The 27991-nt window shown below is 44.2% G+C and overlaps 1 protein-coding gene across 1 annotated transcript in view; it reads right to left on the bottom strand.

Moving 5' to 3' along the window:
• GPC1 (glypican 1) overlaps positions 1 to 27991 on the bottom strand; it is a 193081-nt gene that overhangs the window by 79093 nt on the left and 85997 nt on the right. Inside the window, exon 2 of the mRNA XM_033068819.2 lies at positions 16421 to 16579. Coding sequence (XP_032924710.1) covers positions 16421 to 16579 — 159 coding nt within the window. The remainder of the gene's footprint in view (positions 1 to 16420; positions 16580 to 27991) is intronic.

The raw sequence follows: 27991 nt of genomic DNA, 5'->3' as shown, positions 1-27991 counted from the left end.
GAGCTCCTCTTTAGTCTATCTATCTTTGTAATATCTGTGGGAGCTGGGAAAGTCCTATTACAGTCTCAGGCTCAGAACATCAGAGATATTTAGGGACCTGCCACTGAGATAAATGGGATTAGCTGCCCTATGGCTTTTCTGGCTCAGAGCCTCCACTCTGTCCCTAAAATCACAAAGGACATCTTAAATGAAGCAGGAAACCACTCCTAAGAGTCTCACTACCGAGGCTGGGGGGCTCATTTCTGGCCCAGCTTTCTTGTTTTGATTTAGCTGTATGTTGCTCAAGGATGAGGTGTTAGATAAGGTAAAACCCCCGTCCCTGATCTCTGTCTGTGAGTAACTGAAAAGCTTTCAGCACTGTTGGCATACACAGGCTGCCAAGCACTGCTTTACTCCAGCTCAGATTTCTCTCCCAAGGTTCTGTGTAAAACTGCCAAAGTAACTACCAAATCTCCTATTTAATTCAGCACTCGTGGATTCTTTCCCTACAGAGCAGCAAACAGACTTTTATTGCCCTCTGCACCTGACTTTGTTCTTCAGAAGCACCGGTTCTTCTGCATATGCTCCTGCAAAGCAGAGCGTGCTGAGGCAAGGGCTGGGCGGGTGTGCAGTGTCTGCACACCCCGCTCCTCACCAGCACAGACACTTAAGAAGGAAATTTCCATCATTTCTGGGGGACTCCACCAGTTCAGTTCCCTGCCCAGTTCTGAGCAACAGACATACAAAACACATCAGCCGCTCGCCCACATGGCACAACAGGAGCAGCGTAGCTCCTGTCCTCCACACCTGGGAATTAGTCTAAACATAGTTTGCTTCCATACACAGGTATCCATTTCCAGCATCAAGCTTCCCAAATGCAAACAGCAAACCAGTTAAAGACAAGGTAATAGTACACAATTTTCATAATGAAACCAAACCTCACTGTGTTAAAGGTGGGCTTTCTATGGGCACATTTGGGTGGTCACACATGCAGCTCCCCTGAACTTCTTGCCTTTAGGGTGTCACCACGAGCACCCTGGCCTCCTGATGAAATGATACAGTGACCTTTAGTGGCCAAATATTCATTAGGACAACACAAGTGGGTATTTTTTTCTAACTGTGGCCACAGGAAGGTGTGATTTTTTTCCTCCATGGTCACTCAGCAGTCCACAGTAAGCCCAAAATAATGTTCCATCCTAATTGCCACAGACACACTCTTGAATAAAGAAGAGATGGTATTTTCCACTTGCTCAAAGCAATTACCTCTTAAGATATGCATTAGTTCAATCTTTGCAGGATTTAAATTAAGCCAAGTATTAAATAATCCAAAGCTAACTACCTGAACATTTTCAATGTCTTTCAGCATCTTAAAAATAGTCTTTGATGCTTGTTACTTTAAAGGCACAGAATTTTGTCTGAAAATTGACCACCTAAATTCCCTAAAGTGGAAGCTGAGAAAAACCATACTATCTTTTTCCAGTCTCAAATTAATATTTTAGGAGGATTTTTGTATTAACTTGACTTGTCCTAGAATGTAAAAAATGGGGGATTCTGTATAAGGCTAAGAAACACAGCGACCATGTGCATTGAGGAGGGGGAGTGTTGAACCTGAGAATTCCTTTAGGGATAAAGATGAGAACTACCTCCATAAAGGATAATATTTTGTTTTGGGGCTTGCACTGATCACTTTGCCTTAAATGTTAACATGCTAGCATGGCCACAACTGCAGTCCCTCAGAGTATGAACACGGGTCTTGTTCAGCAGATCAGCAATTGCTTTAAATAAGAAATTACAAATTGGTCCTTAGATACTGGTTTTACTAATCTGACCATGCTGGAAACGAATTCTATTCCTAATAGGAGTTCAAAGTACAAACTGCTTCCTTGCCCAAATTGCCTGTTTGCAGCAATCTGAAATGGAAGTATTTTATCAGCTTAGCTCGACACAGTGAATTTCTATTATCGGGAGAAAAAGAATTCACAGTACCTGCTTTCCAAATAGTTTCAGTTCATTGTGACTCTGGAATTATGGAGAATATGTACTCTATTTTCAGTTTACCATCACTACAAAATACTCTAAATGTGAAACTCTGTAGATAAATGTCTGGGCTTACATACAAAGAGGACAAAACTCCAGTGAAACAGTTAGCAAGATTTACTAACAGAAGAGACCTGAGAAGATTTAACTGTGCTGTTGGTGGCTGCTTCCTTCCTGGATTGCTTGGGAAACTTCTGGCACAGAACACAACAAACAGCACAGTCCAACTCCCAAGGTGGAAGCGCTCAGTCAAGGTGCTGTGTCCCATCAGTCAGGTATGACTGGGAAGTATTTTATCCCTGCTGTGGTTTGTGCAGTATCACCTGCTCTCTCAAGTGCCTGCCTTTTTAAAATATATTGCACTACAGAGACCTATAAGTTTTATGACAGCAGAGATTCCAATCTTTATAGTCCTTTTAATGAAAATTACCCATCATACTTTTTTTTAATGGAAAAAGACTAAACCTAAACCGTGTCTGCTGACAGTGTTCACTCCTAACTCCTTTAATTTTTTTCATGTTGTAAGAAACATCCCTGTTCCCTCTTTGCCTCTATATCCCAACTTATCCCCTAGATGCTCAAACACGACTGCTGCTGATCAGGCTGATTTCCCTCAACTGCTGTCTGCCCAAATCTCCCTCCTCTGTGCTCAGGAATATGCCTGAATGGAGAGTATGCAATTTACTGCTTACCCATTATTTATATATTCTCTTGGTGATAAGCTATCCCCATCTTTGAAGCCAGGTCACCTTCCACAGAGATTCTTTCTGTTCTAAAATTTGGATTGTGCACAGCAGCAAATTCTCAGCCCTTACACTCAGGAAGGACAGTCTGTTAAAACTCAGCCTCTCCAACTATTTCACACCCATGTCTTAAGGTGGTTTTGCACCATATCCATTTCAGTGGCTGTGGAGTGCCCCTCCAGCAACTTCAACAGTCTCTGTGTCAGATCCTTGCCATGTGTATGTTTATTTAAACGCAAGGGAGGCCTTACAGTCCGTAAGAAGGGCCATGGGATTAGGAGTGTGTCTATCCATCTTGCAATGAAGAGCAGAGACACCAGGGAAAGAGCTGCTGTGAGGACAGGCCAGTTTGCATCAATGGCCTTTTTTTGGTAGTGTCAATCTCTGCCTGTTGCAGAGAGAAGTCAGAGATTCCCCAAGAGGGATGTATGGCTGTGCCCTTCAGTGCAGGATGAGCTAAGTGCCTCCTCCTCATCCCTGTGCCCCACCAGCTCCCCATGGAACCTAAAGCCCAGGCAGCCAGGATCTCTGCCCCCAGCACTGCACTTGGAGGCCTCACACAGACCCATTCTTTAGAAAGTCTTGCCACAGGGCTTACCTCTGCTCTAATAAAGACATCTATTCCCACAGCTGTACTTCTGCTACTGCTGTTCACTCAGCAGTTGGGTTTGATGAGCTGATTTCTCAGGGTGACTCATTCCACCCTTGCTTCACCCGGGCACACTCCCTGGGGCAGCTGATATCTGGGTGCTGAGGGCAGGCTTACAGCAAGCTTTTCACATTTCATGCTGGCTACCTCCTCCCTTCCCTTTGAAGATGCCTGAAGCAGGTGCCTAATGAGAGTCTACTGCAGACACCTCCAGCAAAAGTGTCCCAAACTGCTGCCACAGACACTGCCAGCTCCTCCAGGAGCATTACTGATCACAGCATTGCTGACCAAAGGGCTCCCAGCTCTGAGCCTGCACCACCAGCACTTGGGATGAGCCAAGAGAATGATCCCACAGAGTTCAGGATGTGCAGCTGTGGCACAGCAGGGCTGAGTCCAACAGGCTCCGAGCTCAGTGACTACAGACACAAATAACAGATCATCAGATCCTGCAAACTCATTTTCCTCAGCTCGACAGCCACTGGCTTCTTCCTGTGTTTTACACACAGCAGACAAGGGCTTGTTCTATTTCTTTTGGTCCCAAGAGATAAAATTTATATTTGTTACTATGTATTTAATTTTCTGGGTTTCTTTCAGAATGATAGTCTGTCACAGCTGTATTCCCCAGTGCAAACCTGAAAATCACTGGGCCATGTCCTAACCCAGTTACATCAACTTATTCAGTGTCAAAACTTGGCTCAGTTTTACAGAGAAGTCTCTTTGGTGAGTCAGCTTCCCAGAAAATCTTCAGAGATGTTAATCCACAGGCAGATCCCACTCTGGTATGATACATATATGGAGTTTCCCTTGGCTGGGAATAAAACAGAACTGCTTCAGACACACTGTGTTTCAGTTGTATAAAATGTCTTGATTAGCATTTCTTGTTTGGTTTTCAGAAAGAAAAGGAAATAACAATAGACTCCAGATCTCTTTCTCATTCATAACCAAAGCTGGTCTGAATAATTAAAGGTAATTGTTAGTCCTAATAGCTTGGCATTTTTCACTGCACCTTCCAGAAAAGAGAAAAATCTAGACAGAAGAACTACTGAATTGTGAATGTTCACTCAACATTCTCAGTGGGCATCTGAATCTTGTATTTAAGCCAAAACAGTAAGTACTGCAGGCAAGAAGCACAGAGAGCAATTGCTTACGGGTGACCAAAGGTAAGAAAGGTCAAACATTTATTTCCTATGTTGCTCCTATGCATGCAGTGCCCAGAATCTTTTAATTATATTTCATGGTCCTCTGAACTTGTACAAGGGCATAAAACATATTTATAGCTCACTTAAACTCTTAGTAATGAAACAGCCATCCTACACAGGACCTCTGCTAATCAACTGAAGACTTTTTGTGCATTAACTTCAAAAATGTAAAAAAGTACTTGTTCCTTCTCCAGCTGAAATGCTTATCACAGTCTAAAGGCAACAATAAAGAAAAGCTATTTTCTTCTTAGGTAACAGTTTTGAGTCTGTATCAGTTCACCTGTGATGTCTGAAGTACAATTTCACTGGCAATGCACATTCATTAAAACTGTTACAGCACTGGAAGCTCTCAACCACACTCTACAAACACCAACGAAACATATAATGAAGAGATCATCCCTCTTTAGAGCTTTTTCTGCCTAACTGTGTCATTTTCTCTTTTAGACAACAACAAAAACAGGGTAATCAAATAAAGAGGTCTCCACTTAACTAATCATACTTGATGAAATCCTGATGAGCAACTGAAAAGCTCCCAGTGTAATTACACACCTCACAACAAAACTACCTGGCACCAATCTTCCATGCTGGGAATCTGCTTTGAGATGAATTTCAGGGAAGATCAGCCAAACACGTTACTTATGTGTGAGGCTGAGATTAAGGAAGGGAGTTGGTGCTTTACAACAGGACCAGCTGCCCTTGCTTTTCTTTTTCCCTAGAAGGTGCTGAGCCCTGGCATGCTGAGGTGGGCAGTGATGGCAGGGAGGGAGCCAGGCTGGCACCTCCTGGTGCACAGGGGGCCTTACATTAGATTTTAAAGACTCTAGTCAAGGCTGCCTTATAACTGCAAAGCCAAACACCCCCATACTTAGGGATCTGAGAAAATTCAAGCTGCTGGTGAAACCTTAATTCAGCTCCCTGATGCACATGCTTTATGATATGATCTTTAATTAGCCCATGAGGAAATTAATAATTATTTCCGAGTGTAGGATTTGGCTGCTGTACAGTAAATAATGCCCCACGCTACCCAATGAATGGTGATGATTCAGCAGACAACATTTCTCATGTGTCCTGCAAAAGGCAAGGGGCCTGTGAAGATCACATCAATGAAGAGTAAATATCAATAGTTTATGTGTGCCAGAGAGGGAGGCACAAATTAAAACTGCAAAAAACAAAATCTCAGTTCTTGTCTTTTGCAGATGCACTACTGGGACAGGCTTCACCGGGACCTGCAGCAAGCTCCACACAATGAGGGGATGAGGGGAAAGCTGGGCTGGCTTAGCTCAGCCATGCCATCTCCAACCTGACTGAAAACCACATGGCAGACACAAAAGGCAGAGGATGACAAATCCTGCAGAAACAAGAACAGTTATGCTCCTTTCAAAGAGCTCCTCAAGCTGGACAAACCTCAGCTTTGAAAGAGCCGTGCTTTCTCAGAGCAGCGGCAAATGCATGCTGACATGTAAAATACAGGTTGTATTTGTCACGGGTACAGCCAACTGCACAGCTTTCCTGTTCACCTGCAGGTGTGAAGGAGGAGGATCAGTCCCTGCTGCAGCCAAAACAGTCAGCACTAGAGGAGGAGGAACCCTACCTCTCTCATTACTACCTGTGAGCTACAACTGGAGAGCAGACACAGACAAGTCCTTATTTAGAGTGAACCAAGACAAACAGGATGCTCCACTTTGCCCTCAGATGTCACAAATAAAGCACAAAGCCAGCAAATTGAGGCTATACATTTTTCTTGGCTATTTCCATCTAAGTCCTTGCCTTTCTTCATGACCCAGAGAGCAGGAGCAGAGCCAGGCATGGGTGGGTACATCAGAAGAGAGCTGAAATCCTGCTCTCAGAAAAGTAAATTCCAGCCATTTCCCCTGCAAGAAGTTTATTACATGCTTCCACACAATACTTTTATTGGCATTCATTACTCCTCAAGGACTAATTGATTCATTTTTAGCAGCATTAAAACAAGGCTGCATTTTCCAAGGGAATTGCTCCACTGCTGGGGCTGTAGGAAGCTGCTCAATTATCTCCAGAAAGCTAAAAGCTGAATCCAGACTCAACACTCATCTTAAATTGTAACAAACATCATTTTCCCAAGCCTTGATTAACCCACAGGCTGATCCCCAGCTCACAGCTGTCTCAGGTTTTAGGAGGGAGGTTGGGAGTGCTGGTGTTTGTTTATTTTATCATTGCCACACAGCTTGGGAACCTGCAGAGCACAGTCACCACTGGCTACATTTCTTGCTAAACACTACTGGAAATGAAAACCAAAAGACTGAATTCCCCAATACTCAGTAAAGTTGCTCCTCCTTTTTGTATCTGATGTCTCCTTTGGAGCTTCATTTAAGAACAGCTGGAGACCCACAATTTAGCATTCACATTTAACTAGATATTTGTGGCATTCCAGGGTCAAATTAACAAGCTTATTACCTCTCAACATGTAAAAATACTGTAATATTAATTCCCAGCAACACCTACAAAAGAACACAGCAATTCCTTTCCATGGAAATACACACATCTATCTACATATATACACATATATATATTTCTTTATATGACCCTCTGCCTTTATCAGCATCTCCAAGTCTCTGAGTTTAAATGAATTCACAATCCTAACTGTACTGCTTTGAAAAATACATAGCAGGTATAGTGAACAATGGGGAAATGTACAGCTTGTAGATGCAGCTAAGACAAAGGGAAACAAGCATTACAGCAGTACATGAAAAAATAAAGCTGGGTAATCAATAACAAGGTGCTTCAGAGAGAAAAAATGAATCCTTTTTATTTTCCCTACTAATGAACAGCCTCACTGTTACTCTCCTGGCCTCGGGGTGAAGAGCATGCTGATGTTATCCCTTGGTCAGCAGGAATCACTGCTGAACAATGTCAAACAACTTCCTGCAAAGGGTAGGTCCTGCTGGGAAAGCAGTGGATTAGAAGGAGTATTACTAAAGACAAATCTTTAAAACCCCTGATAGAAATGGGGTTTTCTGATTTCAGTTTTTCTTTGCAGTGAAACAAACACAGCCCATTGGTGTTGTGACCAAATCTACAGGTTTAATGAGAATGACTCAACACTACCTGGTTTCTTCAGAAGTAGCTGTGAGCTGCTGGGTAAAATGAGAGTAGTTTTCTTTCCCTCTATCATAGTTAATTTCAGAAAAGACAAGAAATAGAATCAAGACACTTCAACATCGCCTGGACAGGAAGCAAAGCACTGGAAAAAGCTCTGCACACATTACACCCTTTTAACTGTGCTTTTAAATGCAAGAAGCTACATTGGCCTGAAGGGGAAAAATAAAATAAGAATAGGAAGGGGGGAAGAAGTGAATAGTTTACATCCTTAAGCAGCTATAGAAAATACAAAGGTGAAATGTTAATCAGCGAAGGCATTCAGCCTCTTTTCCCCACAAAAAGGACTTATCTTTGAGTCTCCCTGCAGACAATCAATTCTCAGCCTGTTTTTCATAGGCTGACATCACCTTCAAGCTCTTATTGGCACTACTGGTATTCATGTTACACTCTAAAAAAACAGATCACAACAGGTTACCCAACACCAAAAAACTCTTATACACTTGCCCCCATTTTACACAAGTTGTTTGCAGACCTCCCTCATGATTTCGATCATTACTTCCACTTCAGAAGGGGTCTTGCACAGAAAACCCACAAATACCAGTGACCAGAGAGCGTTTAGAGGCAGTGCCTATTCCCTCTTAGGCTGGGGTATTGAGAACAGATGTCTGGGTAGATGTTGGTTGATGAACCTCTGTAAGACAGGGAATAATGACATGATGCCTTTCACTGTCTTACCAGAAGAGGATCACTGTTTGATGAACTAGAGACTTGTGGTACTCCTGCACCTCACTCTGCACCCAGGGACTTGAGCTCTGCTCCCATCTCTAGCACAAACTTACAGTATGACCTTCCACTCATCTCTTCCCTTTATAATCCACTTCTCCAAACCAGGTATTTATTTGTTTTTTTGTTTTTGTTTTCAAAGTCCTTGGACCATAGGTTGAAGCTCAGACAGGCAGGATGCCCTGCAGTGCATTACAGCAGTTCTTGGCTCTATGGATGTGCTGCTTCAATGGCAATAATTAATAAAGCAGAATCAACAGTTTGCTGCAAGCATTTCTGGTGAGAGAGAACAAAGTACTTTTATAATCTCAAATGAGAACAGATACTGTTATTATTTGAAGTACTCAAAATAACCCAAGCTCCTATGTCAGGACATGCCACATATTTCAGTAGCATATTTTCCAGTTCACTGTGTTTGCTGATCTCTAGGTGGGGACAACATCTTGTTGTTGGAGCCCCCCATGCTCCCAAATATCCACAGCACTTGGCTTGGAACAGAGATGGGATTCTTGGCAAACATCAAGTTGGAGCAAAAATATCTCCTCTCAAGAGCTGATTAGGAGCAAGTACACTTCTTTGCAATAAAAGCAGCCCAGGAAAGCCTGTTATTTTCCTCTTAGGAGAAAACTAGGCATCAGAAAGGTAAAGGGTGGCAACTGCTTCATGTGAAGCCAGTAAACCAGCTAGAAAATGGCTGAGCATAAAGTGGTTCAAGACACAGGCTCTTCTGCAGAGAAACCTCAGCTGTTCATCTCCCATTCCCTGCACTGACTTCCATCCAGCCCTCTGGGAGTAAGGCTCTGCAGCCACTGAAGGCAACACCAGCACCTGTGGTAACAGTTAGGCTGCTTGGCTGCTTACTCTGTGAAATCAGAGGCTTTTAAAGAGATTCATGCACTGTCCCTGAATGTTAAAATAAACTCTGCCAACACTTTCTTCTGAGATTACTATCTGGGCATCACTAATTTCTTGCAAAATATGCCTGTGTTATCCTGTATCTTTGAAGAGCAGGTGCTTTCTTTTATGTCCCCAAGCAGATGCACATTTCAGTGTTCTCTGAGCACTCAGAGGCAGCTTTTTTTGAGTGTGTGACAAAGCATAGTGACAGTGGCTGAAATCGAGATGCCCAATGTACATTTTCCACCTAACCTGACTTTTGGAGGGATGAAGCAGCTCATCTCTTGGGGTGTGCATGCCCTTGCAGGAGGCACCCAATACAGTGCTCTCACCCCAGCCACTCTGGCATTTTGTTCTCTTTTCTTGCAATAAAAGAGAATATCGTGCCTATGCCATCTGTTAAGCAAAGTGCTGCACGTACATTGTAATATACCCTGCAGCACAGAACAGAGCCTTCCAGATTAAATGTGAAGAGAAGTGGCTGTAAGGAGACAGAAAACTCCAGGTGCTGGAGCTGTTACAGGTGAGCCTAAGCATTTGCTTCCCCAAGGCAGCGACCTGTCAGGATTAATCTTGTCAGCCCAGGAATGCGCCTCGTAGACACCACACCCCATTCCAGGAGCCCATAAATACCAAAGGAGATGCTCAGCACCACACATGAAAGCATCTCCTTTCTTCTGACCATGACTGTGGGGGGATGACAGCACAGCTAGCATCAATCCTGTCTTGTGCTGTGCTTTTTTCAAGGTGATTCCTTGTGGGGAACAAGATACTGAGCATGGGTGTTTGCTGCCTTTCTCCTATGGACACCTCCAAGTTTCTCTGTCCTGGATCCACCTAGACTGCTTTTTTATTTCAGCTTGAAGGAGGTGCTCTATCTGTCTGTATTGTCCCCAAACCAACCCTAAGGGAAGGAAGTCCATGGGAGCCAGAGGAATCATCTTTGATGGCCTCTCAATCCTTTAGATAATGCATCCCAGAGGTAAAGCTGTAGGACAAATGGGCTGCTTCTGAATGATGCTGCCCAAGAACTGTGCAGAAAGAGGCACAAAACAATGGTGTTTTCAGAAGTGCAATTTTACCAACAAGGTTGCCCCTGGCCTGTCAGAAAAATGCAGTGCAAGTGATGAACACTCAGTGAGAGAGATTCATTCCCAGCTTTCTTTTCCTCCTATTCCTTTGTCACGTCACTAGAAAAACAATCAAACATCTTCCTGCCCTTAAGCCCCCCTCTAATTCAGTCTCCCTGACTCTGCCAGCTTTTTGTTCAGGAGCTGAAATGTTCTAGGCCCATTCATTCTTTTCCATTTGGAAAAAATGCCCACGCACAGGCACTGCTTCATAGTAGATGCTCAGCTGGGAGATAGCAGGCAGCCAGTGCAAGATTGATGTTAGGAAAGACAAAGCTCAGGTGAGCTATGGAAGCCATCCCATGTCCCCAGCACACGTCCAGAGGCATGGCTGAGCCTGCTGTCCCCTGGGGTGCTGGAGTCCTGCTGCCTCCCATCTGCCCAATGCCCCAGAGGTCAGAGCTCTCCCACAGTGTTGAGCCCATGGCCAAGGCCACCAACTGAGCCACACACCACAATTTCAGGGCAGAGCCCTGGCCTGGGGAGTCACCACAAGAAAGAGCGCTCCCAGGAAATTAGGGGTTTCTGGATCAAAAGCAGTACATTTGAAGTCCTCACTTAAATTCCTGGCCCTAGGGAGCAGCCAGTGCTGATGGCAGGGGCAGTGGGGGGCAGGCAGCTCACAGAGCACAGCCTGTGACTGCTGGAGCAACTCTGCTCACTCCACAAGTGCTCCCTTCCACTACCTCTGAAACAAAGGATTTTATTTCTAACACAGCAGCATTTCCACATTTTAAGGCACAACCAGCCCCTTCTTCCCTGTTTCTACAGAAACAGTATCTTTTAGACAGCACCTCACCCAACCATGGGATGCCTCCAAGAAACTCCCAGAGCTGAGAGCAGTGGCAGCTGAACACTGCAAGTGTGGAGCAGTGCTTTTGGGACAGCACATTTGGGGACACAGGCACTGCAGCCCTTGTGGCCCAGATAACCCTTGCTCGGATCTTGTGTCAAATATTTTCTACACAGAGAAGTCCTGCATCTCTCAGAATACATCTTTTGGTGCATGGCCACCAAATTCAGATACTTTGAAATCTCGGGTCACTGGGGCTTGGGTCATGTTCTCATCAACTGAGAAAATTCAGATTCAGGTCTGGATTTTGCAGTCCAGGTTTAAAGCCATCAGGGTAGCACAGAGCTCTGCCTGCTGGGCTTACTCCACAACCTCCTGATCAGCTTCCTCAAGCATTCACAGTATATATGAATGTAAATAAAAATATTTATATATGCCTCTCTCCAACAGTGCTTTTAGGGGCCACAGCTCTAGGTACTGAAAATTATATAACTCAGTTCCTCTGACAAAGACACATTTGGTTGAACTTTAAACAAGGGACCTTTAGAAATCTGTAAAATTTTAACCATCAGTGTGTAACAGCTTCTAGTACGTTTCCCACCTTGTAACATTTAAAACAATGATTCATCTTCATAAGAAATATGTAACTGTCTGAAACTAACTCTCAAATGCTGTTAATTATCTGCATGGTCTATGTTTCTGTATGCAGTTTCCAGCTACCAAGACTGGACACTATGAAAGCTTTTACATGACATCAGCTTTCCAATGACCAGCCAGTTATAAAACACAAAATTTTTAATCTGCATTTGATTGTCACAGCTTAAAAATCACAAATTTTATGAGAACTACAAATCATTTTTAGACTGTGCAGTGTGGACTAAAAGCCAACTTTTTTTTTTTTTTTGGCTTGTTGATATTTCCTGAAAACATGAAACAATTCTGAAAGGACAGATTTCCTGGCTCACAGCTAAAGGTCAGCAGTCACACAGGGACTGTTTGCTAAGTGCACCAAAAGGAAAGATTGGCGCAACATTGCAGTATTATTAAAAAGTGATTTAAGTGGGGAAAAAGGGAGAAAACAGAGAGACAGACAAGGATTAGACTCTCAACAACTGAGCTTTCACAAAGATTAGAAAAACAGCCTTGTTCCTTGCTGCTTGCAGCCCCTCACTGTCACTCCAAGCACCACTTGCTGTTGCTCCCTCTCTCCACCCCTCTGCAGCCATCCCTGAGTGCACAGCCTTGAAAGGGACTGCTCTGACCAGGCACCACAAATCACTTCTAGAGCCTTTCCTGCATAGCCCAGAAGTTTTTCCAGGCTCGTTTCTGCAATAGATTATGGAAGTAAAAGTTTAATTTGTATTGGGAAGGATAGGAGCTCAGAATTCCCATGACTGTGAGCAACACTGACATGCAGTTGTGTGATATGCAAAAAAAGAAGCTCATTTTCTGCAGGAATCTCCCCCAGACCCAAGCAATGTTTGCATCTTGCTCTCAGCACAACTGAAGAGCCAAAGTCCTGTTCTGCAGCTGTCAGAGGGGGCACATCCAGCTCACATCTATATCCTGAACCACTGCATGGACAAAGCTCCTTGTCAATGTATTTAATTTTGTAATAATAGATACTGAAACTTCCCCATTCACTGACAGGATACCAGTTTGAAAAGAGTCACATTCTGCAATCAGTGATGGAAGCACCTTTAAAACAGTATTTAGTAACAGTCTCAACAGAGGCTATACCCCAGCTCCCTTTAAGACCCCCAGCTTGTTTTTATTTTTATTATTCATGTTTTGTTTTCTTAATATAGGCTATATACAAATTCTCAGGCAAATAAATGCCAATCAAAACCAGCCTAGTAGCCTCTAGTAGGTCTCTGCTACAGGCTGTGCTCCCAGGTAACTCCATTTCCCTCCCTGTCTGACCAAGAGCCCTGGGCCATCAGAATTAACAAAGAATTTGTGCCTTTGATCCTGCTAATGAAATACCTCTACTCTGACCACAACATCCTCCCTAGCATTGAGTTATCAAAAGCATATGCTCCCATCACTCATGGTCTGTGCTTCTGGCTCTTTTTCTTTTTTTTTGAATTAAAACCAATTGGTTGTAGAGCAAAATTCTGCCTTTTCAGTTAAAAGGTCAACAGCAAGCCTATGACCACATGTACAGTTAGCAACCATACATGTTGCAAGCTACACATGTCCTCAAATTTTGCTAACTGCAGTAACAAAGCAGAACAACAAATGTGCTGGTAAGCAGCTAAGCAATACTGTAGGCTGTTTAAATTTAGCCCTGGCAGATCCTGGAGGAAGGGCATCTCAGAAGCCAAGTGTCCTCTACTGTGCACAGAGAGCACTCAGACTGTAGAAGCCCATTCCACACATCTCATTTTTGAATGCATGGCTATACCTATTGCATGTCATCTGTATCTCACACATGCATTTTGTCTAAAAGTATTTTGATATGAGATAAGGACACTCAACTCTCAGCCACAAAAGGTTTGCCCGAAAAGCAGCTAAGGAGACTGAAACAACAGAGTCTGTAATTCCTTGCAACAGCACAAAGCTGCAGCTCAGAGCAGAGGCATGCTGACAATTCAGGGCTTTACAGACCACAACCTGCAAGGATGAATTATTCTCCAAAGCAAAATGTTGACCACAAGCATGAAGAACATTACTTCAGAGGCAGATTGCTGTAGCCTTGCTATTTTCTATCTGGACCTTGGGGAATTTACAAGTAGAGACTATTGCCATGATCAGCAGTGAGATTACAGGAGCAGGATTTGCTGTGATGAATCCAAAAATAAGGCAGCCCCAGGGCTAAAGTTCAGTGTGCCATACCTGCTAGCAGAGAATATATGAATAATCTGATCTCCAGGCTACACATACTTCAAGAAAGGGTTGGATATCCCCATCCAGTGGAGCTCCTCTACATCCCCCTAAGGCCAAATGAAATCACTAATGTGAAGACAAGCTGTGCAACCCAAAAGCTGCACTCCAGGCTGCTGCTGAGGAAATCCTACAAACGCAGGCATCCAGTGTCAGCAAGACTAGAACTCATCAATTTGGCATAAAAAAAAGCTCTTTCTGGAACAGCTCTAAGCAGCACTACCTGCAAAAATCTTGTTAACTGTGAGATTAATAACATTTACTGGAAGCTAGGGCAGTTTCTGTGGCATTGTTTCAGGAGCTTAGGAAATTCCATTGCCCCATCACCAGAACTTCCTCAATTTCAAACCATTTATGCAGTAGCTAAAGAAAAAAATAATAGTACTTTTTAAAGGTAAAGTCATGGTTGAAACTGAGACACAATATAATGATTTTTTTAAAATCATGTCTTGCATAAATTATAAACTCTGTATTGATTGCAAGGGTAGTTAAGCAAACTAAAAGGGTATAATGGGGGCAGGAGACATCTTCCTGGCCTGTGGGCTCAAGTGAGGTTGTTCCCACTCCACAACACCAATGATCTGTGCATTATGGTCTGTTAAAATAATACTTGGCTTATTGAACACTTACTTTGTTTGATACTTATAAGAAACTTGGGTATGTACCACAGAAATAAAGGTCTGTCTTTGTAAAATACTGGGGAATAAAACCAAAATAAAATAAAATACTGGAGAATAAAAACAAATGGCTCTAACTGACACCTCAACACAAGCACCCCCCCTTAATATGCTTTGTTTTGCTTACTATTACTCTTATTGCTGTTATTATTATTATTCATCCACCAAAACATCACATTTAAGACTAAACCAGTTCTTCACTAGGAAATTTCTGCTTGTTAGTATAATCCTCAAAGCTTCCATCAAATTTTGTGCTCTCTTACATGACAGATGCAGAACTCTGCTCTTTTGAGTGGCTGTGGTGAAAATAAAGAGCAGATATAGCAGGCAGTGCTGTGACAGGGAGTGGAGAAAGAGGGTGACAAGTACTAACTCCTGTGAAGGGCTGGATTTCAGGGCTTGGGGATTGTGCTCAGGAGCAGCCACATCAGGTCCCATTCAGACACCAGTCTGAGCAGCCACCATTGTCAGGCTCTTTTAAAAATCCTGATTGTCACCTTTTAAGGTGGGTGAAAATCAATTAACTTTTAGCTTATAAAGGAATGCCTTTGCTGTGGCCAACCTTGGCCACACACACAATGCCTTTTGTAGAGATGCACTGCCTTTTCTTCCTATTTAGTGTAAAAGCACTTCATCTTGGTTATAAGCCTGAAGGTCAGGCTTATTTCTTTAGATCTATTATTTACTACTTGAATTTCCTGTTCCACCTTTCTGGCTATTACAGCTTCTTTCCCTGACTCTTTTCACAGTAACTCCATATGATGACTGTTGATAAAGTTAGGAGGGCCATGATTCTAAATGTGTGACCTTCTTCAAAATCTGATAATAGATACAGTTTCTGAATCACAGGTCATCTCAATTTTGCCAGTAGATCATTTATTTCCAGTGGCCTTCAGACCTCCAGGCTTACTGTGCACTGCAAAATGGATTTTTCAGGGAACAATAAAAGTAAGAGAGCCATCCTTAGCCTTTGCTTTGCACGTTAGGAGGGATATTGGACTTTGGAGAGAATGTTTGTCCACAGCATTTTATGCACTGTATCTCTAAGAGCTTCCCTGCTCTGTAACATTTCCTGATGTTTGTATGAAGCTGACAGCTATAAGCATCCAAAATGAACTAACCTCCTTTTCACTCGCAATCTACATGAAAAGGGCAACAAAAATTCGTGTCTCCTTAAACTCTTCCCACCTACTGAGGGCTATCCAGTCACCTTTACCATATTGTTCAACTTACAGTTCAAGGCACAGTGCCAGGTTTACCTCACTGCCTCAAATGCTACTCTGTTGTGATAGGAACTGATTACAGCATGCCTGTCAAAGCTGTGTCAGTGCCAAGGCACACCAGGATCTGCCAGCCTCCTCCAGTGGCTGCTCTGAAATGGGGATCTCAAAATGCCTTGGTCTTACAGAAACACTTCCAGAGGTACAATTCCTACAACTCCAGCAGGTCAATGCTTCACACAAACTGCTGAGCAAGATGCAGAGAAAAGCATGTCAAACACCAACCCCTGGTTCCAACAGTGCGTGGAAAACTGAGCAGAGACTGGATCCTGAGCAGTCAGGTTTTACTTACTGTCAAAGCTTCTGTGCTGTGCTGTTAGGGTCGCCTGCACGGAGCGACCAGCCTCTTTCAGCATGGCTTCAAATTCACTTCGGCTTTTGTTTGCAAAGTTCTCCTCCATCTCGCTGGTGCAGCAGGTGTAACCTTGTGGGCAGATTCGCAGGTGCTCCCCTAAAATGAGAGAAAACACAGTTTAATGGCCAGGTCTGGAAAAGGGAGGATTTAATGCCGGACAATCTCAGCTTAAAAATATCCCAGCTCCATGGTAGCCTGGATTGCATCAGGTCTCTCTGTCAAACTGATCACCTAATTTAAGTTCTTCTGCTTTAATACAGTGGTTGGTGTCAATGCAGGAACAAATTTTCTCAATGTTGATTGTGAGGGAAGAAAAAGCAAAGGAGACCAAGGAGAAGGGAAATACATGTGTCTCCTGCTCAAATTCTGTCCTAGAATCCATCTTTGCCTAGAATCCCAGAAGACACGGAAGTCTGATTAAATGACAGCTGTACTCATTAGACTTAAGATGTATATTAGCACAGCTGTTTGTAACTGCTTTGTCAAGAAAAAAAGAAATAACTCTAAAGTGCTTCCTGCCCTACCAAATCTATACTGAGAAGGCATTTCCTTAACCAGAGAGGCGAGGCTAGTGAGAAGTTTTCAAGAAACAAAGATGTGATGAATGTCAGTGGAATTTGGGTGGCTAATTCTCCTCCACGTGTATTGAAATTTTCAGTGAAAAATTTATCTCCCAGAAAGAGCCAAGACCACCCCAAAACCGGTTGCTATGACAATCACTGACTGAATACACCCTTTGATATAAGAAAGAACAGGAAAGGTAAGAGGACTCAGCAGACAAATTGAAAAATTCTCCAGCTTCTCCTTCCCTCTGCAATTTCTTTACTGTGGAGAAGTAAGTGCTCGCATAGGAAGAGTCAGCAACATTTAAAAAATAATTACTCAAGTTCTTGAGTCCTTTAAAAGACATATCCACCTGCAAACACACCTTATGTTTCTTTGTACCCAAGCAATGAGAATTTATTTGAATGAAATCAAACATTTATTAAAAAAATAAAATAAAATACCCCTCTTGTTCCAAGTATGTTCTGAGATAAACCAATTACCAAGCAGTTACCACGTTTAAGATAATTTGACTGGGATTGCCAATGACTTTGCTGGTACTTTTACAGGACTGCTGTGGAGTGCTGTCTTAACGTCATAGCTGAGTCTCAACATCTTTAAAATTCTGTTTTATCTTGTGTGTCTCAACAGCTTCAAAGCCTGAACCTGCACAGTCTCCAGAATTTCCCATTTAAGTTCTTAGCTATTTCCAGTGTAAAGCTCTTAGCAAATGGGTGGTAAAGGGTCTCTGAAACTGGGCATGTGTCCTACCCTTGTGAAAGTTATCAGCAGCCTACGAGCAACTGGAGTATTCTGTAGTTGATGTATTTTAGGCAGAAGCCATTTAGGACAAGTTTGCATTTTGCTGGTCCTTGGATTCCTGCTCACAGATGAGTTTTCAAGGGCAGGCTCACCCTCACCCTTGAGCAAACTCTGCAGGGTGTGGGGTGAGCCTGCCCTTGGCAAACAGGTTACCGTGGTCATCTGCACTGCCAGTCTTCCTGTCTGTGTGACGGGAATTGCTGCTCATCAGCTTCTGTAGGACAGTAACTCCCATCTTCAGCCTTGTGTTGTGCTCCCAGAGGAGAGGACACCCAGGGTGGTGTCCTGGGGGCTGCCTGTCCCCCATGGGACCCACTCTATCCCTACGAGCGCCCAGGCACCATTGCCAAAGCAGCAGGGAAAGCAGCAACTTGCTTCAATATAAAAACTCAGAGTCAAATATAAATATCATGTGGCTCATGCCTGCCACACCAAATGCAAGCTCAGTTCCAGGGCTGGCCTGAGTCTCTCCTTCCCTCATAAAAGAGATTGTTCTGAGTCATTCCCTGGGCTCCTTTCTGTAGGGCTGCATTTATCTGCACAGCATCAGGGCTGCTGACATGTGACAGACAGGCAGGAAAAGGCAGCTGTAATTTTTTGACAAGACATGGCTTTGATTCCTGTCATGGCAAATTAAAAACTTTTTTCTTCTCTGGCCTTTTCCATCCCGTTTCTGCTGCCACAGGATTTCTGGCAAGGACAATAGTTTTGTGGACAGCAGTTTTACTGTGGGACGCATCCTTCCATGAGGCCTTTGATGCCCTCAGGAAAAAGTGAGCCCTCTACAGAGCCTGGCCCCTCTGAAAAGCCAATTAACAAAGAAATGGATCCCAAGGAATCCCAGTGGTTTCCAAAAGTGCCTTTACCAGCTCAGCTGATGGGGATTTTTGCTGGTGAGGTCCTGGTTGTGCTTGCACTAACAACAGGAGCACTGCTGCCATTTCCTCTGGGTGCCATTACCCGCTGGAGCTGGCAGGCTCGGGCAAAGCCTCCAACAGCCCTTCACAAATGGCCTGGCTTGGGAAACCCAGTAAAACCAGGGGGAACCCTGGGGATCTCCCATCTCCTGGCCTCTGCCAGCAGGATTCAGGGAGGAGATCTGCCTGAAACTGGGAAAGCAAACATGGACATCCCTGCAAGGAGACAGCAGCGTGCTCCCCAAAGCTGCCCTTCAGGGGGTTCCCTGCTCAGGGGGAAAGTGTGGGGATTGACCCCAGGAGGAGGGGAGGGGAGGGGAGGAAGAGCCCTGTGCCTGAGCTCCCTGACAGACACTGAGGAGCTGCAGTGGTGAAGGTGTGCTCATTAAAATGGGACCTGTCCGGACAAACGCTGCGCGCTCCCAGCCCGGGCGAGGCACGGCGTGTTTGGGCAGGACGGCTCCAGCCCGCTGGGACAGCACAGCCTCTGCACAACCAGGGCAAGAGACAGGGCAAAAACAGGCAGAGAGCGGGGCAGTCACACCCATGGCTAAAATTGGTTAATTTTACACACATCTGTGAACTGAATATAGAATTTTTTCCATTCTCAAACTCAGAGCAGTTTCAATCTCTTTTGAAGCAGCATTTATCTTTGTGTTCTACAGGTGTTTGTAAGGTACTCAGCAGGTGTTTGTGTGGTGCTCAGCACCACCATACTCTATCTCAGTGGGAAGAAAAGTTCTCATCATTTATCTCTGTAACTCAAACTCAGCACACACAGAACAGTCTTACAGCACTGTGAATACACTTTGCTTTCTTTGCTTTTTAACCTGACCCATCCTGGAAACATTCACTATTATTATTTAATCTTTTTCTATTGATTCCAAAATAAATGTGCCCGAGACTATATTTTGGTTCTCCTTATATTTCAAAGTCTCTTTGTTTGCCAACTTGCCTTTGTCCTATTGCTGAAGCTTGCACTATAAATATCTCTGGGTTCACTTGGCAGGAGACATCTGCAGATACCTAGGGAGAACCAGAGGTGTTTTACAAGGAGTAAATCTCCACGATACAGAGTGTGTTCTCTCCCCACTGCTGTGCCACACAAGCTCTCTCTGCACACAGCTGACCTGTTGCTCACCACTTGCTGGACAGCAAGTGCTCCCACCCCTGGAAGAGCTTTGCAGAAAGCAAAAAGGCAACATAGGGAGGGCTGCTCAAATCTCCTTGAAGATGGTGGACACACTTATGGACACACTTCCAAGGCCAGCTGTGGGTCATGCTCAAAGAAAATTGCTCTATCCCAAGTCTGTAGTTGGAGCCTAGCCATCTCTCCTTAGCCCTAGACTTCCATCCCACCGCTGAGCAGGTCTGGCAGTGGAGCATGGAGGTGCCCTGGCTGCACTGCATGGCTCAGCTAGCACCAGCTCAGTGCTGCCTTATGAACCCTGCATTTAAGACACACTTAAGTTAGAGAAGATGCACTTTGAGATGCTCTGAAAACAATCAGCTTCCCCAAGCCTTTCACAGTCACAATGTGAGATTCAATCTGGGTCTCTTGGGAAGAGCCAGCTCTCCTGCAAAAGCTGCTGAAGCTGGGGTGGGATGTTACCCACCGACTGCACAGTCCCTTGGAAACAGGGTACACCAGGCATGAAAAGAGCATCATTACTGCACTTCAGAGTGCTGAATATTAAACCACTTGACCCCTTCCACTCAAGGATGGAGTTAGGCTCAGGGTCCCTGCAGGGGAATAGCCCTGCCCACAGCCACCACCACCAGGAGCAGAGACAGGGCTCAGCCTTGACAGGGCTCAGCTCCCTGCATTCTCCTGCCATGTGCTTCAGCCTCACTGCCCTGGCCACACGGGCTCCCTGGGCTGCCTGCCATGGGCTGTGTGCTGTACCACACAGGAGCTCAGCTAGCTGTGCCCAGGAAAGCTCTCCAGCTGTTCACTGCTCCTGCCTTCCACCCCACCAGCAGGCTCTGGAAACAAGACAGAAGGGCAGTCCCAGGGGTGTAAAATGCAGTACTGAGAGAAGAGTCCTTGGCTCCTTTAACCACGTAAATAGTGCTATTCCTATCCCTCTCACAGGATGTTGGAGATTGAATTAATTACAATGTTTGCAGAAGGTTTGGGGTTATGTGGCTGTGTTAGAGTATCTAAATGCAAATTATTACAAAATCATTCCTCCCAGAGGTTAATTTATTTCAGGCTGTGATAAATCCATCATAATTCTTCCCTCATATTTGTAACCCTCCTCCCACTTGCTCTCCAAACTCTTCCAACAGCTCATTTCATGCTCCTAGCCTCAGTCCAGCCCCCCATGCCAGGAACAACTGCGGCCCAAGCTCCCTCTTGGGGGGTTTCTGGGTGGGCATGTCTCAGGCAATCAGGCCTGCTGAAGTGCAAGGCATGCCAGGCACGGCAGGGATGCCAGAGCACAGCCCCAGGTGTAGCCAGAGAGCCTGAGAGCACCTGACACCTGAGGAGCTCCAGTCCTCTCCCACTGTCCCTGGTAGGCACTACAGTTCTGTTGGCCTCTCCCTCTTCACACCTAAATCCCATCCCAGGATAATGAGCATCACAGCCAGGAACTGAGGACAAAACAGTGTACTTTAGAATATGGGTTTTCTTTTTTTTTTTTTTAAAACCATGTCAGAGCATCTACAGCTGATGCAAAATAAGCCTGAAGGTAACACAGATGTTAAAAATATCTTGCATAGAGGTGGTGCAATGGAAGTAAATCCCTTTCCTTATGCCTCCCAGCTTTTCCTGCTTCAGGTGTTCCTGTCCCCATTCATCTTCAAATAAATATCTTTACAGAGAACACAGTGTGGCACGTGCTAATAAGCAGCTGACAGCACAGCCAGCACTAGTACCATGATGCTACCTTAAATCCTAGTCTTGCCACAGATAACTCCTAAGGGGAAATAGGGGTACCCAAAAAATCATTTGGACTAGGACCAGGAAGAGCTCTTCATGCCCTTTTCACTGAAAACCATCTGCTGGCAAGCTCTACCAAACACCTACACCCATAACACCTATCTAAGGTGCACAGCTCAATTCCCTTAGTAGCTGCTGCCATCCAACTGAACCAGAAACCAGACTGCTCTATTGAGCAGAGTGAAAACCAGATATTTTCCCATATTACAAAGGCAGATGTTAGCTGTGCAGCCTATTTCTTTAATTTGCAGTCAGCTGTTGGCAAAATAGGATATCTTCTATATTCTGATTATGTATTAAGAGTAACATCATTTTGGCTTTGGTTTGCACATAATGTCAAGGGGAGTCACAGCAGGCCTGAATATCAAGTACGGTACAGCAAACACTGTGATCAAAATTCACTGAATCACGTTCTTCAGTGATACAGCAGGCAGAGGACAGTCAAGGTGGGGCAGGGCTCTGGACTGGCCCAGAAAGTGGGGGCAGAATATGGTCATGAGGAAAAGTTGTACCCAAATGAAGTCCTTGTTTTCCTGCACTTCCTAGGAAGATGCACTATCAGGATAAGAAGCAGAGGTGGAAGGGTGCAGCTGGAAACCAGCCCTGCCATGGACTCAGGGACATCTCGGATGAGCTGGCCTGGGAGCTAATGCAGCAAGGTGGAGAGGAGAGCCACAGGGAAGCTGTGTCTGCAGGAACCACTCATGGACCTCAGCTCCTGCTGTGGGGCAAGACCCAGGCCAATCTCAGCTGGCCCAAGGCCGCCACAGAGCAGTGTCACAGCTGGCACACGAGCAGCACTGCAGAAGAGGCAGGGCTCTCTCAGCACTGCATCCACACTGGTGACCCCACGCACATCCCTGCTGCCTCCTGGCCTCAGTAAGGAGAGAGGGGTTTATCTTCTGCACAATCAGTCCTATCTCTTTGCTGCTGCTGCTGGGTGAGTAGCTGGTTATCTCGTCAGACTGATAACAAGGGCATGAAGTCTTTTCGAGCTGCACACCACAGGTCTGGATTTGTCCTATGTCAGCAGCTTTTGTAATGCCTTGCCATCTGAAGGCTGATCAAATAGCTTGTGCTATCTGAGATGAACTAATGTTTTCGTTCCAGATAAAGAAAACAAGCACTGTGTTCCACATCAGTGGTAAAAACAGCAAACTGGAAAAAAATAGCTAGAGAATATGCTTGTTCTGATAAAGCAATGCACATGTTTAAGATGGGACAATAGCAAAACATTAAACGCTTGTTCCTACAGCCCATCATTCAGACCAGGATTATAGCAACAGGAGTGAACAACCAAGAGCAGATAATCCATAAGATTTGTTCTTTCCACTCTTATCTTTCTACTCCTACTAGGATTTAATAAACTATCAAAATACTGTTAACCAAATAAGACAACTTAATCTGGCTACTGCATGGAGTTGGCTCCCTACCAGGTTAGTGCTGTTCTGTAATTGCATTACAGTGAAAACCTGACACAGTGAATAAATACAGGTAATTCTGAGAAATGCCACAACTGGCACCTCAAGCAGAAACCCACTGATGGATGGGAGGACTTTGGGACTGCCCCACTAGTACTGACACAGGCTGCTCAAACCAGGAGCCTGGCAGGAGCATGTGAAGAAGGCTGAACAGCAATTTCCTCTGTATTTGCTCTGGTTGTGTGTCAAAATACTTCAGGCACTGAGGCTGTCAGCTCAGTGTCAAGCTCACACACACTGGAAGTGTCACATCAATTTGTTTAATCCTAGACCCTGATGTCAGAGGAATTTATAAGGCGGGAAAAAATGGGCAAAAAAAGTTAATTAACAGAGGAGAAAGAGCCACCTCCATGTTGTGGAAAAATACTAAGTACAGATCAGATAAGAGTGCCTTCAGAAACGACAGTCCACAAATCCTAATGTCATCTGTGTATGTTACAGTGGCAAACTGCCCAGAGGAAGGGAACAGAGAAAATGTCACAAGTGCTGACAACAGACTTGATTCTTAGTGAAAAGCTCTGCAGGAAAGCACTTCACCCACGCATTGCTCCTTTGGGTTTGGGGAGTGTCTTTCTGAATGGAACAGAATACCCCTTCCCATCACTCTGCTCCCCTGGCTTCTCTCAGGACCTGCCTTTAGCTACATGGGCCTGACTCTGCCTCTGGGCTGTGCACACACAGCGGGAATCAGCACAGGGTGAAACAATCCAAGCCTGTATTTAAGGACAGAGTAGGAAACAGTTTATAATTTGCAGTAGAAAATATATTTTTCAGCGGTTGAGAGAGGAATGAAAGAACAAGGGCCAAATCCACATGTACCACAAGCAGTGAAAGACCTCCAGCTAGCAGAACTGAATGAACACACTGAATCCATCGCTCCTCAGATCCTCTTCTGGGCACTGGACACACAGTGGGGGTGCTTCTGAGCAGTGAGGGTGCTACAGGAGATTGAAAGGCTTCAACTGGGAGTTGGGACATGGTCTACAATTAACACTCTCCAAGTTAATCAATCTTGAAAGAAGCCTTCAGTTCAGACTAGATTAACTGCAAGAATCATGGAGAAACAAACAGGGAGTGCACTGTTACACTATTTCCTCTCCCCTTCCCTGAAAAACAGAAAACTTTTAAAATTAATCTTAGACATTGGAAGAATTATCTCTTCTCTTCTCGTAACACTTGTGGGGACGTATTGAAGTTGTTTGTAGCAATCCATCACCATGAGCCTCTTTCAGAGTTGTCCTGAGCACATCAGCTCCTCACCAGATGTTTGGTTCTGTTTTTTCTTCTTGGAACAAAGAGTCTTTTTATCTCAGTTTGCTGCAATCTAAAATAAGATCAAACTGGAAACCTATCACTCTTATCAGATGCAGCTTCACTGCAGGCTTCATAACAACATAAATATGTTATTACATAAGAGGCAAAGCAATTCATTAAGCAGAATCTTTCTTACTAGCTTCTTCTCAGAAAAATATCTATTGGAGAAACTGTCAGCTCTTCCTCATGCCCTGGCAACTCACTGCCAGTAGGATCAGACTGCAAAAGGAATCTGGGTAGTAAACTAAGGATTAAAGATGTAGTTCATACTAAGTTTAAGAGACTAAAGCTTCTGGTTTATTCTCCATTAAAAAACCCCATACTTTGGGGTACTAATTAATATAATCCATGTCAGGAACTTGAAGAAGGGACAAAACCAAAAGGCTTTTCCAGTTCAACTGCTGAAGCTCTGCCAGGAAAACAGTGGTAGTGCACTTGGGGCTGGTTTGAGATAGAGACTAAAGAGCTTCAGCAAGCTTGCAAAACCACTGCTCAAGAATGGGGAGTGCTCATGGCTGCTCCCAATCATTTCAGTGCAAAGAACAAACCTGTACTAACCTCTCATGGAGAAGTCAGAAATAGAGAACATTTCTTTTCAAAACTTCCAGCATTTGAAACCTCAGCAAAACTCCAGCAGTTGATGCTGGTGTGAAAACCATGAAAATCATCTTTCTGTGTTTCAGTTACATGCTCAGCCCTGGGCTCCTGGAAGTCACCTCCTGTTCCTTATCCCTCTGCCATACTTGCAGCACACTGGGATGAGCAGGATGCACCACACCAGAGGAAGAGGCTGCACAGGGCACAGGCCACTGCTGCCCACCTGATGAACCCCACTCCTGGCTGCCAGCTCACCCACGTGAGGTGCTCTGTGCACACAAGGAGGGTCTTGCTCTCTAGCAACAAAAATCTCCCAAGGGAAAATCACGAAGCTAAAAAAACCTCAATTATTCTGCTGGTAAGGATGAAAATGACTCCTGAATTAGCAAAAAAAAGTTTTTGGACCTGAATGTGATTCTGAGAGTTTGCAAAACCAAAATGTCTATGCCTAAAAATTTAAGAAATTGGTTTAATGAAGCTCATTAATCTGAAGTTCCACAGATGTGTGTATACTTACAGAAGCTAAAAATAAAATATGCATGTCTGAATAGTCTAAACCCCAAACATTCAAGATAATCCTTTTTTAGATTTCTGTAAAAAATTAAGAGGCTTCACCTAAAAAGAGTTGTTGACTTATGCCATAAATTAGAAGTGCTCATACTTCCTCTAAAACTTCTTGCTGTATGTGTTGGCAGGGATGTGGGAAGGTGCAGGATTGGAGGGGCAAGTTCTGGTTGCTGCGGGCTTTTTCACTTTGCAACTTGAAGCTTTTTTCAGCTTGGCTCTCCTTCAGCTCTTGCTTTGCTTTAATTGTCTCATGAATGTTTTGGCCAGCAGTAAAAGTGCTGAACTGTGGAGCCCTTCCCTACAATTTGAGGCACCATGAAAGCAAACGGCAAACATGGGGTCACCCTGTGGGAACACGAAATTGCAGACTTCCAGTTTGACAGAGCGGATGCAGCTGATGCAGAACTGGGATGGACAAGTAGCAGCATCCAGGCTGGAGTGTGCAGAAGCCGCTGTGTGAGAGATCTGCAGCAGAAGGAATTCAATATGCTGCCTTTCCCTTCTGGTTGCAGACACACGTTAAGTGAAACCTGTGCCACTGCTCTTCTTTTTATGCCTCCATCTGATCTTCCAAAAGCACATTACAGAAAGCTGCCATAAACCTGAAGATGCAAAGGACATCCCTAGGGACCTCCTCTTCTGCCCTTAAAATTAATCCAGGGGTATGAGGAGATAAGGACATCAGCCTGGTCCTGCCAGAACTGCTTCATGAACAGATCTTTGCTTCCACAAACATCAAACCATCACCTTTCACCCCTACATAGAGGGGTGGATCCAGAAGACCAGGTTTAAACTGGGATGAACATTTAAAACTCCAACACCCTGCTAGATCTCAGTGTGACTTACAGTGCATATGCCCAAAATTTTACAAGAGAAATGTATTTTAGGCAACTTCTGTTTGAAAACTTAATGGAAGTGTAGCTATTCTCCCCTGAGCGTCAGGAACAGATGACTAAGAAATGTTGCCAGTATCTGTCTTTCAGCGAGATTAGTGTTGGGTTTGTGTGGTATCCTATTTATAACTCTGACAAACAGCTCAACCAATCATTTCATACTTAATCATAGCTGTCTGCCCAGCTCCCTTCAGAGAAAAGCTTTTCAAAAACTATGTGCCAACACAATATGAACAAAAAGAAGCAAACCACAGTCAAGAAAAAAAAGATCTTGCTCCCCAAACCAGCAACAGCTATACAGAAAGCAGGTCTTGGTAAATCATAAGGCGTAATTAGAGCATCATTATTCAAGGGACTGCACAGCTATAGTTAGTCAGTGTTTCCACTGTAAACCCCTATTTTCATAGAGGTTTGCAGCTCAGCTGCAAGGAATTAGTCTGTGATGCAATTTGGCAGTAGAAATTTTAGAGCAAGGATTTTTTTTTTGAACCGTTTAAAGATCCTTTTTTCTTCTCCCACTTTCAATTCCCCTCTCACTTCTGAAGCTGTAGCAGCACTTATGAAAGAAACAAAAAACACTTCTGTGTGCTGTTTGATGTTTGATTTCTGTGCATGTGTCTGTGTGGTTAATGGGACCAAAAATACCAAGTTAGCAGGGAGTTTCAAACAGTTCGTAGTTTGATTCCCACAACAGTCACAACTCAGCTTCCCTCTGGATGTACCCATGAACATTCCCATCTACACTGTTAACTTAGTGCATTAAGGAACCTTGACATCCTGAGTAAACCTGCATACCCATCTAATGCCAAAGATGGGTTTACATTTCATGGGATAGAGCTGTAAGATTTCTTTGCATCTTTTTGCTTTGAAAGAACATTTTCCAGGGATTATAAGAGATTACTTTTTGCTGGACTCAACCCTAAGCTCTATGCTCAGCCGCCTGTTTCCTCCTTGCCTGACACTTCCATCGGGGCTCACATTTCAGCAGGAACAAAAAGCATGGTGGGGACCACTAACAGGAATCATGAGGAAGGGAAAGGGACAGGAGAAACATCCCTGTGGGACATTTTATCTCAGACAAAATTAAACAGAGCATTTCACAGCGTTTTCAGCTACTCAAGAAAAACACACTGCTGTTTGCATCTGTAAGAACATCAGAGGAATGCATGTACTCTTTTCCAACTAGCTTTGGCTGAAGCATCCTAGGGGTTTAGCCTGCCTGGGCATGAATGAGATTTGCTTTCACACATATGGACCACACTCCAGAAAGGTACAGCAGCCTCTGGGCACCATGCCTGGTTGTCACTGCATGCCACAAGCGGCGTCAGAAGGAACTGCCTCAAGTGCAGTCCCAGCTCAGAGTGGGGTAGCAGTTACACAGCTTGAAAAAAATGAGTGTAAAACCATGAGCTGGAAGACTTACAAGC

This window comes from Catharus ustulatus, chromosome 10 (assembly GCF_009819885.2).
Source record: "Catharus ustulatus isolate bCatUst1 chromosome 10, bCatUst1.pri.v2, whole genome shotgun sequence".
In the NCBI taxonomy this organism is placed as follows: domain Eukaryota; kingdom Metazoa; phylum Chordata; class Aves; order Passeriformes; family Turdidae; genus Catharus; species Catharus ustulatus.
Note: the sequence above shows the minus strand (reverse complement) of the source record. Positions and strands in the feature narration are given on the sequence as shown.